Genomic DNA, 20,444 nt, shown 5'->3' on the forward strand with positions numbered 1-20,444 from the left:
AAAGTTTATAGATTAGCAGTTCCCATATGTATTTTGGGGGGTGATTATTTCACAGGATAATGGGCAGAGTCAAAGGAATCCCTAAGCCTACTATATCTGACCAGGATAGCATGTTAGTTGACTTATTTACAGAATAAATTCTCAAAGTTTTCATACTTTGGTGTATATTACATTTGAGAGGAAGATGTTATATGAAGCATTATCTAAGCTTATTTGTCAAGGTCTCTGGATATTGGGAGGGAAAGTTCCATTCCAGGAACACATGCTGTGACATCCTAGTCTAGATGGCCTGTCTGGAGTGATCAATTAGAAACATTTAAATAATTTCATGTTCTTAAATGGATAGACACCTACATTGAGTGAATAGGGTACAAAGGTTCACTGACAGCTTTTTTTACTCATGAAAGTCTCTAGATTTCTAATTATTCTTCCTTTTGGTCTGATATGATTTATTACCTAAATTAAATAAGCTGAGAATTGGGTTCTGACTTACTCATATTTATCATTCTATAATTTGGTGGCCATTTAATATGTTAAAAATATTAATATGAAATCCATTCTGAAAGAAATACCAGATTCAATTATTTGTAGACATTGATCAAAATGTGCCAGGCAACTTATAACTACGCTTTCATCTTTATATCCTCTCTATGAACTCGATTAGTTTGAGTGTCTCCCGCACACTAGGAATATCCCCAGGGAAGGCTACTGATAGGCTGCTACTTGTGTCCCCTTTTGCCAGTTACTGTTCTATTCGAGCTGGTATTTAGTAGGAAACAAGCCCCCTTCAGGGGGTCAGACAATAGGACTGGGTAGTGGTGTTGGGGGGAAGAATGCCTGTGGGTAGGGAAGGGTTCAACCAAGAGGAATAGGTGGTACTAAAAGGTTTCCTAGAGTCATGTCAGAAACCCTACAACAGTACTGGAAACCATAGTGCAAAAATGATTATTGTTTTTTAAAAAAGTACCTTTTGTATCAGCAAATTGGGGGACATGTCATTAGTGGAGGAGAGTGAACACTGGTGAAGAGATAGGTGTGGAGACATTATGTGCCTAAAACCTAATCATGAATAACTTACAATTTCATGGTAACTAAAAATATAAAATCAAATGTTTAATTTTGTGAGTCTAGAACTTTACCTTTATATTTCTAATAAAAGTTTATCAGTTTCTATGAAAAAAAATATTTTTGATTAGCAAGAAGATGCATATGATGGAGGTAGTAATACTGGGTATTGGGCCCAGGGCCTTGCAGTGCAGGTACCTTATATCCAAGTTTTCTTCTGGCCCAAGAAGTAAAAGTGCCTCATAGAAGGAAGGAAAAAAAAAAAAAGAGAGAAAGGGAGAGAAAGAAGGAGGGAAGGAGGATGGAAGAAGAAAGAATGAAAAGAAGTGAGAGTAGGAAAGAGAGAAGGAGGGAGGGAGGGCAACTAGAACCAAATGTTCCACTCTACTTCTCTCTGCTAATTCCACATTAAATGAGCTGTAAGCTATAGGATGCACTTTTCCCTCTACATTGTATCATGAAAGGTATTGTAGGCTTGAAGGAACAGAGGATCTAATAATGACAAACCATGTACCTCATATTTTTTTGTTTGGATGATTGGCTTTTTTTCCCAAAGAAGCCCAGAAGCAGTGGGCATCTCCATTATTTTAGTGCTCACCATAAGCATTTAGTGTTGACTTTTGCTCTCCCTTTGAGAAAGGACAAAAAAACAGCCACCACCATTTGCAAAATTGTAATTCAACTGGCCTTATTTTTGGACTCTGCTTCTTCAGAGGTACTAGTGTCCTGTGGAGAACTTTATCACTAACTGTGGCCTATTCAGGTTTTGCCATTTTAGTTCCATCATGGAGCAACGAGGTCCAGTAAAAGCAAAAAAAGTTATGAAGCTAGGAAGTTATTTTCTGGTAAGTGATTAAGCCTCATTGCCAGAGGAAATTGTTACTAGCACCCAGTGAGGATAAAAAGCTGAAGGATGAGTAGAAATTGGTAGATGTGTGAGAGTTCCTAATGTTTTCATACCACTATAAGTTTTTGTTTTAGGCCCACACCCATCAGTTCTCATAGTCTCCTCTCAACTCTGTATTCAAAGCTTGTTCCTGACAATGCCAGAGATCAAACCTGGCCCTCCTTCATATGAAGCCCACTGAGCTTGGCCTTAATAATAAACCCATCATGGCCTTAATACAACACTATATTTCATAGTAAAAGTAAATTTCTTTTAAATACCTCCAGGAGGGCCAGGTTAATAACTCAGGACAGAAATACCTGTCCTGCATATTCAAGACCCCACATTCCTTACTGGGTACCACATGTCTTTCAAGTGCTGCCGGATGTAGCCCTGCTGGGTGGGGGCTCAATTCTTACACTAGAGGGGACTTAGCATCATTTTCCTTCTGGGGGGTGTTGGTGTTTTTGGTGGTTTTAAGGGTCACAGAGATGGCTCGAGGGACTGGACTGCAAGCTTTGCATGGAAGGAGGCCCAAGTCCAGGTTCAATCCTTGACACTGATTTCCCCACCCCCACCCCCAGCACTGCTAAGTGTGAACATCCCAAAAAATATATACAGTGTGTGACTGTATATATTATTTCAAGCTAGTAATGTTAATTTTATTCTTTTTGGATCAATAATGCACATCGTCCAGTTCCGATTTATGAGAAGAATAGATTGGAAACAAGTCATTGGACCCATGATGCATTCATTTTATGAGCCTCATAAACTTTGAACTTTTTAATCTACAAGATGAGAAATCCCTTTACTATTTTTGTATGGGTGGGGGTTAGGTGTAACACCCAACTATGCTCAGAGTTCTGCACTCAGGGATCATTTCTGGCAGAGTTCGGAGGAACATAGACAATGCTAGGGATTGAACCATTGTCAGCTGCATACAAGGCAAGTGACTATATTAGCTACCTGGCCCCACACGTTGATTTTTGTTTAAGTGAAGAAGCAAAGCTTTCTTCTTTGTATTATGGTCAGCTTTTATACAACACATATATTTTACAAAATAAACTGTATTATGTCCATCCTTGTTTTCAAGAGTCACTTCAGTGTGTAGTTTTGAACCAGTTGACTAAAGGACATTGGTCCTTTAGTGCAAAGCAAACTTTTTAGAAGCCTCAAAGAGAAAATTCCTTGGGTCTTTTTCTAATCTGAATCTAATTAAAAAAGATTTATCAAGAAGTATTTTATATGTTGATCAAACTGCATATTGCATTTATATTTGCTTTTTATCATTCAATATACTAAGGTAGATCCTATCTCAATTTAATTTAAACTGTTTGAAGTAAAAAGTAAACTGAAATTATTGGCTAGTGTATTCATCTAGGACACTGAACTAAAGGAAAGAATAAAGTTAGGATAGAAATCAATCAGAATATTTTGTAAACTATGCTCGGCTCTGTGCACTTAGAATTTTATCAAAGTAACATGTTCTTCTTATTATTAAACTAGTGTCTCAAATCTTCAAGAGTTCAGAATTTGCAGTTTTTCACACAGTATTTTGGCCAGCTCAAAATTTTTGCTGATGTTTTATGCTATTTTTTTCTCCTTAGTTTAATTAAAGAAATCTTCAAACTGAAAGCTTCACCTGAAATTCAGTTGTATGCTTTCCAGAGATTTATATGCATCTAACATTTAGTTTTTATTAAATAGCTTTCTGTTTACAAGTTAGTTATTTGACTTTGATCTTGGACAAATTACCTAACTTCTCTCTGCCTCAGTCACTTCATCAATAAAATGGAAATACCAGTGCCCCAATGGTGTTAGTAAGATTAAGTGAAATACTATATGTTCAATGTTTAATGTCTCCCAGAGCTCACATTTGATATTTATGCTTGAGGTACAACTACAGGAACATTTATTACCGAGAGTCTGGCAATGTTATACACTTTGAAGACTCTTCTGGAATTCTAGTGAGCATTTGACACCTAAACATATAGTCGTAAGTGAAATGCATATTAATAGTACCAAGTCCAGCATTAGATGGTTATACTTTTGGCCTTTTATTTTATTTCTGGGGGGAACAGAGCTATAATTCAGTAGTGGGACACTTAACCTTCATGTGTGAGGCCTGGGATCAACTTTTGGTATCATCAAAAAAAAAAAATATATATATATATATATAAAATTTTATTTCATATGATTAAATGTCCTTCACAAATAAGTTTTTATTTAAATGTTGCTACTTAGCTTAATTTTTGTAAGGACATTTAAAGGAATAATTAGGAACTTAAAAGATATTTAAATTAAAATATATATCTTGCTTGCAATCATGGTAGGATGAGTAGATAGTTTGACTACTGGGTGATCGAGAATATATACATGCTGGCAGTAAAACTACCTTTTTAATCCTAACTTGCTTCTCTGAATGAACATTTTTGGTTGTTTTCTTTAGTTGGTCATGCCACTGGTCAAACCCAGGCCCTCACCCATGAGGTCTGTATACTGGGTCACATCCCTTGACGAGACTGTGGAAGGTTTTAATGTGCTTGTTTCAGAGCTGTTACTAAATGTATCAGTATAAATGTATACTTATTAAACCTTAGGTCATATGAGAAAACTAATTAGTTAGTTTATCAGGTTAGAGTTAGTTCTTTAATTCAGTGTAAATCTTTTGAACTCAATACTGTGTGTTTTAAAAGCAGAATTGTAAATTAACAAGGGTTTGAATGTGTCACTTTTATACTTAATACTGCTTAGACTTTTATAATAATTGTATCTCCATACTTTGGTTAAAATTCTTTATATTACTAATTCACAAGTAGAAATAGAAGGAAGTAACTTTTCCAAAAAGCTTTTACTCCAACTACAAGCAGCTTGGTCAGTCATAATTGTCAGGTTTCATTATCATTATTGATAGCAATTCATTATTTTGTTGTATTTTGTTTTGTTTTGTTTGGGGGCCACACCTGGCGGTGCTCAGAGGTTACTCCTGGCTCTGTGCTCAGGTTATTCCTGGCTCTGAGCTCCTGGCAGGCTCAGGGGACCACATGGGATGCCAGGGATCGGACCCGGGTTTGTCTCAGATCAGCAGCATGCAAGACAAACACCCTACCTTTGTGCTATTGCTCCGGCTCCAGCAATTCATGATTTAGGGTGTACTTTAATATCCATCTATTAAGTGATTGTAATTAATTAATTGATTGATTGTAACTCATTGGGGGGAATTCAGAACTCACAGGACTATTTTTTCTCTGTGGAGTTATTATAAGCAATTAGTGGAATTTTGTTGTTGTTGTTACTTCAAACCTTAAATGGTCCCAGAGAGATAGTCCATGGTTTAAAAGGTATGTCATAGAACTCTCTGCACACCTCTGTGACTGAATTCATCTCTCCACTACAGGGCCAAAATAGCATGGAATCTTCTAGTCCTGGCACTGCGCTTCTGGCCCTGGTTAGTCAGAATAGCCAAGAGGAACCCTCAGTTCTAATTTATTTCTCTCTTTTATGTAAGATTGACATAATCTAGCTAGAAATCATTTGGGGTACATGTGTAACTCTTCTAAATAGCCCTTCATATTGTAGTTTGCTATTTTGGCAAGTCCTCCACACTTGCTCTTGGGGGCAGGAGTCCTTGCCCATTCGTATCGGTTACTCAGAACTGTATGGTACAGCTCTCCCTTATTCTCAGATAAAATGCAATGCTCTGGCCAATTTCAATTGCTCATTGTCTGAGTGAAATGGCTGGGGGATTTGTTACTCTTCTCATCCCATCTGTCACTATTCCACGTGTCTATCACTGCCCCCGCATGTGTATTCCCAAACGCTGTGCACTTTCTGTACTCAGGAAGACAGGACTGAAATCTGCTGTCATTCTAGCTCCCACAGAATCATCTTCACATTTCTATCCCAATTTTCACTCTCCTCTTTCTTCTTTATGATAAGGGACAGAGATTTCTGCAATAACCTGAATAGGAATTCCTCAAGGAGAATGTAATATTGCCAACTGCTCATAAGTAATCTTTCTAAACAAGACAACTCTTGAAAGGTATCTGCTTGAGTCTTTAGTGCTGCCTAACCAGATGAGGGTCATTGACTCAAATGACCACAAATAAAAGCAACATATGGCATTTTGGAAATATCTGCAGTGCATGTTACCGTAACAGAATAGCAAGCACCCAATTGCATAGTAAAACCTATGGTAGAATAAAAGAAAAAGTACAAAATGAAAAGCACAGTTCTAAGTGTGACTGCTAAGAAATCAGCACTTATTTTTGTCCATACCAAAAAAAGGAATTGGCTTGCAATATGCAGAAGATTTAATCCCATGTGATCAAATATATAGTTCATGTGTTCCAAAGTTAGGGCTTTTGTTTCTCCTTAACTTTAGAGCATACATTCTCTGATTAAGAAGGGAAAGTGAGGATGATAGGAATCATCAAAAGTAGGTTTTGGTTTTCCTTAGCAATTCTTGAAGGTACTATAAGAAAGGGGAAAATAGCATCAGAGCTGTTGCTCTAAATATTGTCACTGCTGGTTTCAAACAACTAAATGAGAATGCTCCCTTCCACCTGTGCAGCCAGGTTGCCCAGGGATGAGCTGGTTATCTTTCCCTGTCCAGAAAGTACCATTATTGCATGTTCAAATTTTTGCATACTTTTGTTATGAAAATGTTAAGATTTCAATTGTTTATGACACTGTGGTTAAACATGTATTTGGATATTAAATATATGTTTTCATCGGACTAAAAGTCAGAAATCTAAACTAAAGTACTTTGCTTTATATCTATCGAAAATATTATTATTGGGCCGGAGAGATAGCATGGAGGTGAGGTGTTTGTCTTGCATGCAGAAGGACAGTGGTTTGAATCCCAGCATCCCATATGGTCCCCCAAGTCTGCCAGGAGCAATTTCTGAGCATAGAGCCAGGAGTAACCCCTGAGCGCTACCGGGTGTGACCCAAACAAAGCAAAACAAAACAAAACAAAACAAAAATAAATAAATAAATTTTTTTTTTTTTTTTTGGTTTTTTGGGTCACACCCGGCGTGCTCAGGGGTTACTCCTGGCTGTCTGCTCAGAAATAGCTCCCGGCAGGCACGGGGGACCATATGGGACACCGGGATTCGAACCAACTACCTTTGGTCCTGGATTGGCTGCTTGCAAGGCAAACGCCGCTGTGCTATCTCTCCGGGCCCGGCTGATTTTTTTTTTTGTAAATAAAATATTATTATTACTACTTATTATTATTACTTATTATTGTTTTCTTGTTTTTTGTTTTGAGCCATATGTAGCTATACTCAAGACTAACTCCTGCTCTGTGCTCTGGGAGCACTTCTTTTGGGCTTCAGGAGACCATATAGGGACTGGAGATCAAACCCAGGTCAGCTGCATGCATTGCAAATGCTTTTCCCAAAGTCTTATCTGGCCCCAGGATTATTTTTAGTCTTTACATGGTTAATCCTTTATTTTGTGGTGTTGGTGTCCAAACCCAAACTGTACACATGCAGGAGCTTGCACTTGACCACTGAGCCACAGGATTAACTCCTCAAGCTACCTCTCAAAACTGCCCTCTTGAAAAATATAAAGCAGTAACCCATCTGCTATTATATCATGCTTTCTGTTGGATTGTTTTGTTTGGAAGCCATGACCAGAGTTGCTCAGGGGCTACTCCTCAAAGCTTTTCTTTTTTTTTTTACTATGTGGACAAATCCTTAACTGTCACTCCTCTCTGCACCCAGCCATTGAATCCAATACTCTCTTTTCCTGCCTTGGTCTTCTTGAAGCATCAAAGAGAAATTTATCCATGCTCACTCTAAGCACAAAGCTCCTGATTTTTGAGGCCAGGCAGGTAGAAGAAAGTAAATCTTAGCAGTGCTCAGGGACTCTTCCTAGCTCTATACTCAGGAGGAAACTCCTGTGGTCCAGGTAGGGAAGGAACATATATGGTCCAGGGGTCACTGGGATGCAAGGCAAGTGCCTTAATGACTTGACTAGACGAAACTAGACTAGACTACTTTTCTGGTCACTGGGATGCAAGACAAGTGCCTTAAAGACTAAATAGACTAGTTTTTCTATCCCTGATTTCCACTTTGAAATATGTGTGTGTATTCTTGAAAAAAGTTGTGAAGTTTTCATCTACACATTCTCTTCTTTGTGGCCTGGCCTTTCAGGTGCCTTCTTTGCTAGGTCTCTTTTCTAATATACGTACATCCCTCAGATCTTCCTAACAGAACATTTAGTTCTAGGTTTCTTCAGCAATCTTTCCTTTACCCATGTTGTCCTAATTTTGTCCCTATGCCTCAAGAAATAAGATATCTACAATTGGACACCTATAGTGAAATCAGTAGGTGATTTCACTTCCATTTCCTGGCCTCTAGACAAACAAAGGCTCATGCTCACGTATGCAGTTGCCTTTGCATTGGGACAAACTCCATTATATACACATTACTGAAAGTTCTAGTTCCCAGTAATAACTATGTGTCTGGGATCTTGTTGTTCCATTCTGCCTCCCCAAATTAGAAATGCCCTACCAGTTAATTAAACAAATGTGCAACTGGCCAACAGATCACATGCTTCAATTATTTTCTGCTTCATTGCCTACATCAGAGTTCAGATGGTTGTCAGCCTGTTGACCGTTTCTATTTTGTCCCTTGCCTTTTTCTGTTGATGTTACCTTCATGTGGTTGGCCTCTAAAGTAATTTTGTACCAGAGGATTCCCAGACTGGGATCTGGTATCTATTATAAAATCAAGAGTTACATCTTTCTAGCTCTCAACCCATTTTCAAAAATGGGTTTTATCTTTACATTGCTAGTACATATCTTTTCTCTTGACTGATTTTTGAGTTCAGTTATTAAGTTCTATATTAAATTCTGAAAACTGTTATCCCACACAATGCTTATATAAGGCAAACACCTATATTCATCTATAACTAAGGAACATAAATGATATGAAAATGACAAATATACATAGAGAATTTATATACTATTTAATTAATCATACTAGTGTTTTTTTTTAATTTCTACTCAAAGTAGAATGAGTTTTGCATCTCATAAAATGTGGAATTAAAAGTAGATATGAATAAAAATATTCAATCATGGCGACTTTGAAATCGTTATTTCTTAAAACAGAGGCATTTGGGGTAAATATTTTAACTTAAGTTCATTAAATATACAGTCAACTCTCGATTATTCAAATTAGTGGAGGAAAAGGTTGGAACAAACATGCCTATTTCTCTGGTCCCTGCCCCCTCAGACAGTTGCTGAGAACCTCATTCCAAACAGAATCTTGGACTTTTCATCTAGCTCATGTCATATCCAGGGTACAGTCTGCAAAATGGCTTACAATTGAGTTGAGGAGAAAGTTTGATGTCATCACATTGTGTTCTTTATACACATTTTTTCAAAAGCAGTGTATGAGAATTACTTTCATACTATTTAAATTCACAGGAGAATTTGATGAATTGCTCTTGGGATGTAATTCTGATGACTCAATAAATTAGTTTTATATAGAAAGTCTTAATCATTGAATTATAAGTTACAGGTAACTGTGACCTTTCAAAAGCATTACCTCATGAAACTGAGTGCTTTTAAACTATTTTTCAGCTAAAATTTTATGAGCGTTTTTATATTGAAACATCTTTGGTAAAGGTTCTTCCAACTCTTAAACTTCTTAATTCTCAATATTCCTGAGTATTATGGAAGTGTAAAGAGAAAAAATACTGAAGGAACTTATGCATGAAAACAGTAGGTTTTGTGTATATAATACATCATTTTCTCTACCAATTAGCTGCACACTGTGTGCTGTTATCCAGACATTTGTGTTCCTGGAATACTTATGTCTGCTTAACTGAGAGTTGAAATAAACACACCTGTCTTTTATTTCAATACCTGCACATTCAAATCCACACCCAGCATCTATTTGAATGTGACCTCTACATAATTGAGTAAACGTTAGTTTTGGTGTTTGTTTTTTGTTGTTGATGTTTTTGTTGTTAATTTCAACCTAAAGTAGGTAAAAACATAAGATAATGCTTCTCTGAAAACTTTGCATGCAGAGAAAAGGAAATTCAAAGATAACTCCATTGAAAAAAAAATAGAAATTGTTGGGTATTTTTTTTTTGGCCCAACCCTAGAAATTGTTTTTGTCTTATTATGCTGTACCTTAGTGTTCATTGAAGCTAAATTATTGTAGTAGAGCAGAGCAGTACTAAAGAGCCAAAGTGTGTACAATCCATACATCAGCTTGTAACTGCACACATTTTTTTGGGGGGTGGGGGCACACCCGGTGATGCTCAGGGGTTACACCTGGCTATGCGCTCAGAAATCCTCCTGGCTTGGGGGATTATATGGGATGCCAGAGAATCGAACCGTGGTCTGTCCTAGGTTAGTGTGTGCAAGGCAAACACCCTAGCGCTTGAGCCACCATTCCAGACCCTGTAACTGCACACCTTAAATTTTTTTAAATATCACTAGTTTTTTTGTTTTTTGGGTCACACCCAGCAGTGCTCAGGGATTCCTCCTGGCTCCTTGCTCAGATCGCTTCTGGTAGGCTCAGGGGACCATATGGGATGCTGGGATTCGAACCAATGATCTTCTGCATGCAAGGCAAACTCCTTACCTCCATGCTATCTCTCCGGCTCCCATTATTTTTCTTGAGAGGAAAAGAAAACAAGTGTCATTTGCAAATGCTTTTTATTTTCTAAGGGCTTATTTTTTGCAATGTATTTAGAAAATGAGGTTTAAAAAATCATGACGCGTTTGTTTTATTCTGTTTTCTTTCTTTCTTTCTAACTTTCTTTTATTCTGTTTCCTTCCTTCCTTTTCTTCTTCCTTCCTTCCTTCCTTCCTTCCTTCCTTCCTTCCTTCCTTCCTTCCTTCCTTCCTTCCTCCCTCCCTCCCTTCCTTCCTTCCTTCCTTCCTTCCTTCCTTCCTCCCTCCCTCCCTACCTACCTCCCTCCCTCCCTCCCTTCCTTCCTTCCTTTCATTTTGCTTTTGGCCCACACCCCGTTCACTCACTACTTACTAAACAGTGCTTGGATGTTGCTCATTCTGGTGCTCAGACAATGCAATGCTTGGTACTAAGCCCAGGAGTTCCCCCTCAGCAAAGCATCACATTACCACTTTGATCTTCCCTTGCCGAAGAAGTGATGTTTTCTACTAGACAGTAGGAAATCTTGTTACAGGAATGACTTGAAAAGTCTCCTTTTTCTCCTCTACCACATTCAGGTCCTATTTTTATATAGGTAATTTTTACTGGACTCCATCAGAAAATTGAATTAGGATTTTGTTGGAATCTTAACTTTGAATTTCCTACTTTTCATTGCATGTAAACTATCAATCACAAACAGAAGTTTCAGTTTAAGTTCTAGCTTGTATTGTGCATGTTAAAGCTATTTTTAAAATGTCTATTAAAGCTGGGGGGAATTATAGCTATTATTTCGCTACTGCCTACTTGTCTATGTTACAAATAATGGTTTTATTTAGATAGATTTGTCTTTCTGTCATAGGGAGTGAACTACTTTATGTCCAAGGGTATCCTGGATGATTCGCCAAAGGAAATGGCAAAGTTTATCTTCTGTACAAGAACACTAAATTGGAAAAAACTGAGGATCTATCTTGATGAGAGGTAAAAGATAATTTAACTTTTCATCAAGAATCACTCAGGTGATCTTTTAAGTGAGCTAAGTTTTACTTGGCCATGTGGGATGACTGCGAACTTGGATACTTTGGTTATTGGTATGGTGTAAACAATGAAACCCACTTAAAGAGGCCCAAGAGAGGGATTGGAAGGAGAGTGGACCATTTGGGATGGGTTGGGAAATGTACAAGATATATCCAGACACTTCAGAGTGAAGATTTAGGCCACCACATCAATGAGAGTTACAAACAGGACTGCCTTATGACAGGCATCCAGCTGCAATGTTGAATAAAGCTAAGGAGGGGCCGGGCGGTGGCGCTAAAGGTAAGGTGCCTGCCTTGCCTGTGCTAGCCTAGGACGGACCATGGTTCGATCCCCCGGTGTCCCATATGGTCCCCCAAGCCAGGAGCGACCTCTGAGCGCATAGCCAGGAGTAACCCCTGAACGTCACCGGGTGTGGCCCAAAAACAAAACAAAAAAAAAAATAGAATAAAGCTAAGGAAAGGATTCCTATTTATCCCATCAGTTGTTGTAAAACTAATTTGCAGAAAAACATTTTTCTTTTGTTTAAAAATGTTTTTTTTAAGCCCATGCAAACATGCAAAACAGAATCTTGGTCATTGTAGACACAAATCCACACAAATTTTGAGGAAGCCCCTTTTCTTAATGACTAGCCATAAAGATGTTTGGGTAACTAAAAATTCTGAATTCTAAAACTGTCCGTCTAAAATCATCTTGAACAAATGATAATTGTAAGCTCCCAGATCCTGAAAAAACAAAGGACTGTATGTATTGATACGCATGTAAATATTTATACTGAGTGCAAATTTGACATTTCTAAGAATGTGTAATTCACTGTTGTGCTGTACTACAGAGTGATGCCTCATTCTGACCAAATGAGCACTTACTTGTTTTCACTGTACAGAAAGATTGGATGTCACATTATTCAGCTTCCATTTTTAAAGTATTGGATCTCGTACTACTCTGGCAAGTAGTTCAAACACATGTTTACATATTCATTTTACTCATCAGTGCTATATTTCTCTGGGCTTTTTAACAATTTTCACTCATTAGAATCCAGGAATTTGCTTCGCATAAGGAGTACCCTGTTAATTAAAACATAAGCCCTATCTTCGGGGGAGTGGAGACCTAGTATAGAGGCATACTGGAATGGAAAAGCAAACATTAAGATAGTGTCACTCACTCTTCTTTATCTTCAAATGCCAAATTAGCCTCAGTCATTTGTAAAGAACCATTTCTTTCTATAAATATTTTAGACTTTGTAGACCATGTGCTCTCTCTTGCTCTCATTTCCTCCTCCTTTCTCTCTCTCTTTCTCTCCTCTCTCAGCTGCTTATAACTACCATTGTTTGAGGTTTTTAAAAGACAGTTTGTAAATCAGTTTGTTTGTGTTCTAATAAAATTTATTTACAAAACAGGTATTGTTTTGTACTAAAATATCTGGCCTGAAAAATGTAGTTTTTCTATCCCTTCTGTAAACAAATGTTAGAAATTACAGATTTCTCACACAGTCATGGTTGAGCTTCATAAGAATTGAAAACTGAAAACAGCAAACTGATTATTAGAATTTTCTTGATGATTAGAATTTTCTTGATGGAGAAGTATTTATGTATACTTTTTTGGGGGGTGGGCACACCCAGTGACACTCAGGGGTTACTCCTGGCTGTGTGCTCAGAAATCGCTCTTGGCTTGTGGGACCATATGGGACGCCAGGGGATCTAACTGGGGTCTGTCCTAGGCTAGTGCCAGCAAAGTAGATGCCTTACCACTCTGCGCCACCGCTCTGGCCCCTTATGTATACTTTTTTAAGATTACATAGTCGTTTTTACTTCTGGTCATGTGCATTGGTGTAGATGGTAAAGAATCTCCTTATTTTTATAATTTAAAAATATATTAAAATTCTATTCCTTATTTGGATTTAGCCAAGAAGATACTTAGAAGAAACTGCCTTTTTCCACATGGAAACATTTCACTTCATTTTTCTTTAATTTATAATTGTAGTTAATAATTGTAATCTATTCATGGCAGATTTTTGAAGATTTAAAAATGATATATGCTTCTTGGGACTGCTTAATGTAGTAGTTAATAGTAAAATATTTCTATCCAAAATATGACTCATAATCAGCTTATGAATTTTTTTAATAGAGAAAGTTTAACTAAAGCTGAGTCTTTTTCTTTTTCTTTTAGGAGAGATGTCTTGGATGACCTCATAACACTGCATAATTTTAGAAATCAGTTCCTACCCAATGCACTGAGAGAATTTTTTCGTCACATCCATGCCCCTGAAGAGCGTGGGGAATATCTTGAAACTCTTATAACAAAGTTCTCACACCGATTTTGTGCTTGTAATCCTGATTTAATGAGAGAACTTGGCCTTAGTCCTGGTAAGAAAATAGCTAATTATTTTCTGTCCTCACTCCACTTTCAGGTAAAAGTAGGAGTATTCTCACTGCAGGGAGAAATATTGCCAGCATTTACAGGTACTTGTTTGATAATTTGTTGGGATAACAATGCTAGTTTTAGTAGCTATCATTTATTTATGGAGAGCAGGCTATTTTAGGAAAACAGATTTAATTTTATCAGTTCCCTAAAATTATTCTTGTTTGAGGATTGGGTGTTTTTTCAAATCTAATTTGCTATTAAAAAAAATTGATTTTAGGGCTGCAGCATTAGCCTCTTGGATAGGACATTTGTCTTGCATGTGGCCGACCAGGTTCGATCCTGACATCCCCATATGGTCCCACTAGCCTGCCAGGAGTGATTCCTGAGGGCAGAGCCAGGAAATAACCCCTGAGCACTGCTAGATACGGCCCCAAAACAAAACAAACACAAAAAACTGTTTTTAATGTTTTTAGTAATCCACTTTTGACTTAGAACTATCTAGAGCTTTTCTGCTACAATGGATTTTTTGGCTTGTGTTGTCTTGTTTTGGGGGTTTGCTTTATTATTTGGGGGGCAGGGACGGGGGGGATGGTGCTGGCGATTAAACCCAGGACCTCATATGTGCGACATGTGTTCTGCATTGAGCATATGCTTCTACTACAATGTGTTCTCAATATAACTAGTTTTATTGCATGTTTGTTATTGTATATGTGTGCGATAGACCTGAGCCCCCTGGATGTTTTTTCACATGATTAAATTTTACTCATTTCTTCATATAGAAATGAATATTGTTCCTATTAAGCAGAAATTATAAAACACCAGTATTGTGAAATTTATTGAACATACTTTTTACAAGATATAGTGTTTAATTTAGCTTGGATAGAAGTAGAGAAATCTACTATGGTGCTTAGAAAAGATATAAAAAAATAAAATAAACTCATGCTTTCAAAAAATAAAAATAAAACAAAAAAGAAGTAGAAAAATTTGATATAGAGAATACACCTATCCCCTAAATATATATGTATATATTTTAATTAAAAAATAGTAGTAAGTAGGGGCTAGAGTTTGCTTGCTTGCACATTGCTGACCAAAGTTCTAATCTCTACATCCTTTTGGTTTCCCGATCCCCATGAAGAGTGATATCTGAGCACAGATCAGGGAGTAACACCCAATCTTCATGAGGTGTGACTAACTCTCCCCACCCCCGACTGCCCCAAATAGCAGTAAGTAGAAACAGTGACAGAGAAAAAGAAACCCATGGGGAAGTCAGAAGAGGTGGACAGGAGGTAATGAGCAGGGGCCAGGGTTGATATAGAAGTGAGATATATGTTTATAGATCAGCCAGAGTCAAAAACTCTGAGAGCAGAAGACTTAAGCTACAGTAATTAAGCTTAAAATTATGCCTTTATGGAAGCAGCCTGGGGATAAATGGGAACCTAGGGAAACTGTTAGAGGATAGTAAATGGGATTGTTTTGGAGACATTGTATGCCAGAAACTCAACATTTCTTTATACATTACAGTGCCTTAATAAAAAAATTTTTGAAAAAGTAATGAGTATTAAACAGTTATAACAAGTGTAACAGGCATCATGAAGTTTGCTAGTTCTAATGGCCACACATCATTCACTGTCCTCAGCATAGATAGCAAAATAAAAAACTCTATTGCATTGTGCATAGATTTAACAATCTGTAAAGATTCATTAAACTCAAATAAGAATGAATACTAATTTAATAATCCTATGAGTTATTTACATTTGACTTTAGTACCAGCTTAGCACTTTTCCCTCAAAATGATTTTCAACTTAATAAGAGAATTCATAAATATACTGGCCAAGAAAAAATGTTTAGTTTGTGGAAAGTCGAATGGGGATGTGATACTTAAAAGGAGAAAATGTGAGGTCAGGGATATAGCTCAGTCATTAGGGTGACTACAACCCTCTGCTCCTCACCAATCCCTGGAGATTGTGTACTTCTGGACCAGATAACACCCACATTTTTAGTCTTAGCCTTAACATAGAATGCCAATACCCAAGTCCCTGAGAGCTCCTTGGGATTGGGTCACTTCCAAAAAACCAATAATAGTAATAATGAAGCCTATTCAGAGATCCTGAATGTAGAATGGGTTTTCATTATAAATGTATAAGCTGTCCAGAACAATAATAGAACACTAGGTAGTTTACTTGCCTTGCATGTGGCCAACCCAGCTTCCATCAGTGGCATCCCACATAGTCCCATGAGTCTACTAGAAGTGATTTCTGAGCACAGAGCCAGTAGTAATTCTGAGTACTAGTGAGTATGCTCTCCATCCCCCCCAAAAAAGACAAAAATAAAGATTAAATAGAGAAATAAAGTTCTTTGAAATAAAAGAAAATGCTCTCTAACTTGATGTTCATTTCATGATGAGTCATGCCATTTGCTTACCAATACTGACTGTTGGCCCTATAACAGAGATACCCAGACACCGTGGGATTAGAGGGGCTCATTCACTCAGTCACCATTTCATCTGTACATGGTGGACTGTGTTTTTTACTCTAATGTCTTTGGGGCCAGTTTTATGCATTTTATAGTGCATAAAATCAGGGATAGGAGGAAGAATGCTCTACAAATGTTACGCAGCTTAGACAGTACTCAACCCAGACAGGGCTCAGCTCAGATGAAGCTCAGAACAGACAGTGCTCAGCTTAGACAGTGCTCAGTTCAGACAGGGCTTGGCTCAGACAGTGTTCATCTCATCTCACAGGTCTCTCTGCAATTCTGTCAACTGGGACTCCTGTTCAATACTAGAGCCTGAGGATTAGACACTGTAAGGGTCCCACCCAGACTTTCCAGGTCTGCCCAGAGTGGGTGCTTAGGCTTTACCTGGAAGTGCTAACGGCATTGTGTGATGCTGGAGTTCAAACTAGGGCCAACCAAGCACATCACTTGCGCCTTAATCCCTAGACTCTCCATCCCTGAGGCAACATTTTCCCAACCACTAGCAACTGAACATTTCCCCTTGCCTTTTAGATGCCGTCTATGTTCTGTGCTACTCTCTGATTCTACTTTCTATAGACCTCACAAGCCCTCATGTGAAGAATAAAATGTCTAAAAGAGAATTTATCCGAAATACCCGCCGTGCTGCTCAGAACATTAGTGAAGACTTCGTAGGACACCTGTACGACAACATCTACCTGATTGGCCATGTGGCTGCATAAAAAAACGTACAGTTGCTGGGACTTGGAACCTGGAACTTTAAGCTAAAGCTACCCAAGGACTCTTCAGCAGATTTGTGGGTGATATTACGGTGGTCATTCTAGCCTCTATACAATCAAGCTTGAGTGTACAACCTTTTTTTCTTTCACTGTTTTATTTTTTTTAATAATTTCCTTGGGGAACTAAAAAATAATGCAGAATTGTTCTTAATTTTGCTCATCATGTTTTGCACAAAGCCGAGCCATTGTCTGACATTACTATTTAAAAATGTTAAAGCGAATAGTACTCTAGGAGATGGTATATTTGTGCATTAGATTTTGCCTGAAAACCTTTATTCATTTTCATGCTTTTTTAAACTACCATGTAATGTGTACATATTTAACTAAAGAGATTTATAATCATAATTATTTTATTGTAAAGATTTTAACTAAAGTCTTTCCTTTTCTCTCAAACTGAGTTTTGGCGTTTATTTGATTATGGTCTGTGATTATTATTGTCTTTGATCCACTGCAAATCCCCCACCCCTACCTTCCTCCCAGGTAGAAGCCAATACCAGATTCTTTTGATTTTTTTAATATATAATTTTTATTTTGATCATATTGGCTTACATATCTTTTACAGTAATATTTTAGGTACTTCATGACATTAAATCAGGGGAATTCCCATCACCAAATTTGTCCACCCCCACCCCCGTTCCCATCTTGCATTCCATATCCCCCACCCTCACCAGATTCTTTTGATTGTAACCTTGAATAGAGTCCTGATTTGTTGCTACAGTAGTGTGCAAAACCATTCTTCATCTGGCTTTTCATTTATAAAACTTCTGGGTTAGGGACTGGAAGGATAGCACAGTGGTAGGGCATTTGCCTTGCATGCAGTTGATCTAAATGTGATTGCAGTCATCCCTTATGGTCCTCTGAGCCTGACAGGGGCGATTTCAGAGTGCAGAGCTAGGAGTGACCCCTGAACACCGCTGGGGTGGCCTAAAAATAAAAAGTAAGAAGAAAAAAACCTTCTGGGTTAGCATCATCTCATTAAGTCCTTGAAATTATTTAGGAAATGATTTGTAACTTGAATGTAAGAGTTCTATATGGAAGAACAAACACTGTTAAGTTTTGCTTATATGCAAGTGAATTAAATACTGAAAGTACGAATCTTGATCATTTCTGATGAGAATCAGTTGAGAAAGTAGAGTGTGTAAATAGTTACCTAGATGACTGTTCAGTTATTTACTCGGTAAATATTTATCATGCATCTTCCAGGTGCTGAGCACTGTGTTTATGGACACATTGGAGCTTAACACAGATTAATCTCAACTCGATATCCTAGGATGTTCACTAGTAATGCCTAGACATAGACATTGTCTCTGCCAAGATCAGGGTAGAAAAAATACTGCTTAGGGAGCTGGTGTCCTATGTCAGAGCCTCGAGCCCAGAGCTGCTCCCTGGGAGAGACAGCCATTGCCACCCAGGACTGGGCCCTTAGGGAGGAGGAGGCAAGAAGATGGCGGACATGGAAGACCCTAGTGCTGCCGACAGGAACGTGGAAATCTGGAAGATCAAGAAGCTCATTAAGAGCTTGGAGGCAGCCCATGGCAATGGCACAAGCATATCATTGATCATCCTTACCCAAAGACCAGATTTCATGAGTGGCAAAAACGTTAGCAGATGAGTTTGGAACTGCATCTAACATTAAGTCACGAGTAAACCGCCTTTCAGTCCTGGGAGCCATTACATCTGTACAGCAAAGACTCAGACTTTTGTTACACCTCCAAATGGCTGGTTGTTTACTGTAGTACCATTGTAACAGAAGAAGGAAAAGGGGAAAAAAGTCAATATTGACTTTGAGCCTTTCAAACCAACTAATACTTCATTGTATTTGTGTGACAACAAATTCCATACAAAGGCTCTTACAGCACTTCTTTCAGATGATAGCAAGTTTGGCTTCATTATAATCGATGGTGGTAGTGTACCTTTTTGGCACACTCTAAGGAAATACAAGAGAAATCTTGCACAAATTCACTGTGGATCTCCCAAAGAAATGTGATAGAGGAGGTCAGTCACCCTTGTGTTTTGCTCTTTTATGAATGAAAAAGTGACATAACTGTGCGTAAAGTATCTGAGACTGCTGTGCAGCTGTTTATTTCTGGGGACAAAGTGAATGTGGCTGGTCTTGTTTTATCTGGATCAGCTGACTTTAAAACTGAACTAAGTCAATCTGATATGTTTGATCAGAGGTTGCAATCAAAAGTTTTAAAATTAGTTATTATATCCTCTGGTGTAGAAAATGAATTTAACCAAGCTATTGAATTATCTACTAAAGTCCTCTCTAATGTGAAATTCATTCAAGAAAAGAAATTAATAGGATGATACTTTGATGAAATTATCCAGGACACTGGCAAGTACTATTTTGGAGTTGAAGATACACTAAAAACTTTAGATTGGGAACTGTAGAGATTCTAAAAGTCTATGAAAATCTGGATGTAATGAGATATGTTCTTCATTGTCAAGGCATAGAAGAAGAAAAAATACCTATCCAGAGCAAGAGAAAGATAAATTTCATTTCACAGACAGACAGGACTTGAACATGAGCTGATTGAGAGCATGGCCTTACTGGAATGGTTTGCTAATAACTATAAAAAAAAATGTGGCACTATGTTAGAAATTGTCACAGACAAGTCACAAGAAAGATCCCAGTTGTAAAAGGATTTGGTGGAATTGGAGGTATCTTGTGATACTGAGTAGACTTCTAAGGAATGGAATACCAAGGAGGAGACTATGAATTTTTTTACCTTGATGACTACTAGGTAGTCGACATGAGTCTGGTAAAAAGTGCCTCACCTTCCAGCATCCAACCCAAGGAACATACCCATGCTGGAATCCAAATAGATCCCTACTTTAGAATGGAAACATTTCCAGAACTTAATCCACGAACATTGGATTTTGAAAAGTAAGCCAAAACTAAACCAGACCAAATCCTACACTTTGATTTGTCATGGTGTCAGCTCAGCAGACTGCAACTAAGTTTCTAAATGCCATTTGGACTACTTTAAAAGAGAATCCCGATTTTTACTTTTACTCAATGGCGAAATTGGTTGCTCTTATAATTTATGAAAAAAGAAAAGATTTTTTTAACCTTCATACATAGAAATAAAAATACTTTAATTGCTGTAAACCTTCAAAGGTTTATAGAAATGCAATCAGAATGGATTCTTTCTTATTTTGATTGGAGGAAAATTAAATTGCTGCATTTCCCAGTGACCCATT

At 37.7% G+C, this 20,444-nt stretch overlaps 1 protein-coding gene and 1 pseudogene across 1 annotated transcript in view; both read left to right on the forward strand.

The window, feature by feature from the left end:
• The window catches only part of FBXO8 (F-box protein 8), a 42,592-nt gene extending 24,962 nt beyond the window's left edge, over positions 1 to 17,630 (forward strand). The window contains exons 4-6 of the mRNA XM_049771304.1: positions 11,453 to 11,571; positions 13,792 to 13,988; positions 16,993 to 17,630. Coding sequence (XP_049627261.1) covers positions 11,453 to 11,571; positions 13,792 to 13,988; positions 16,993 to 17,180 — 504 coding nt within the window. The 3' untranslated portion in view covers positions 17,181 to 17,630. The remainder of the gene's footprint in view (positions 1 to 11,452; positions 11,572 to 13,791; positions 13,989 to 16,992) is intronic.
• An 848-nt stretch (positions 17,631 to 18,478) lies between these two features.
• Positions 18,479 to 19,984, forward strand: LOC126005969 (eukaryotic peptide chain release factor subunit 1-like; annotated as a pseudogene).
• Positions 19,985 to 20,444: the final 460 nt, after the last annotated feature.

This window comes from Suncus etruscus, chromosome 4, assembly GCF_024139225.1.
Source record: "Suncus etruscus isolate mSunEtr1 chromosome 4, mSunEtr1.pri.cur, whole genome shotgun sequence".
Classification (NCBI taxonomy): Eukaryota; Metazoa; Chordata; class Mammalia; order Eulipotyphla; family Soricidae; genus Suncus; species Suncus etruscus.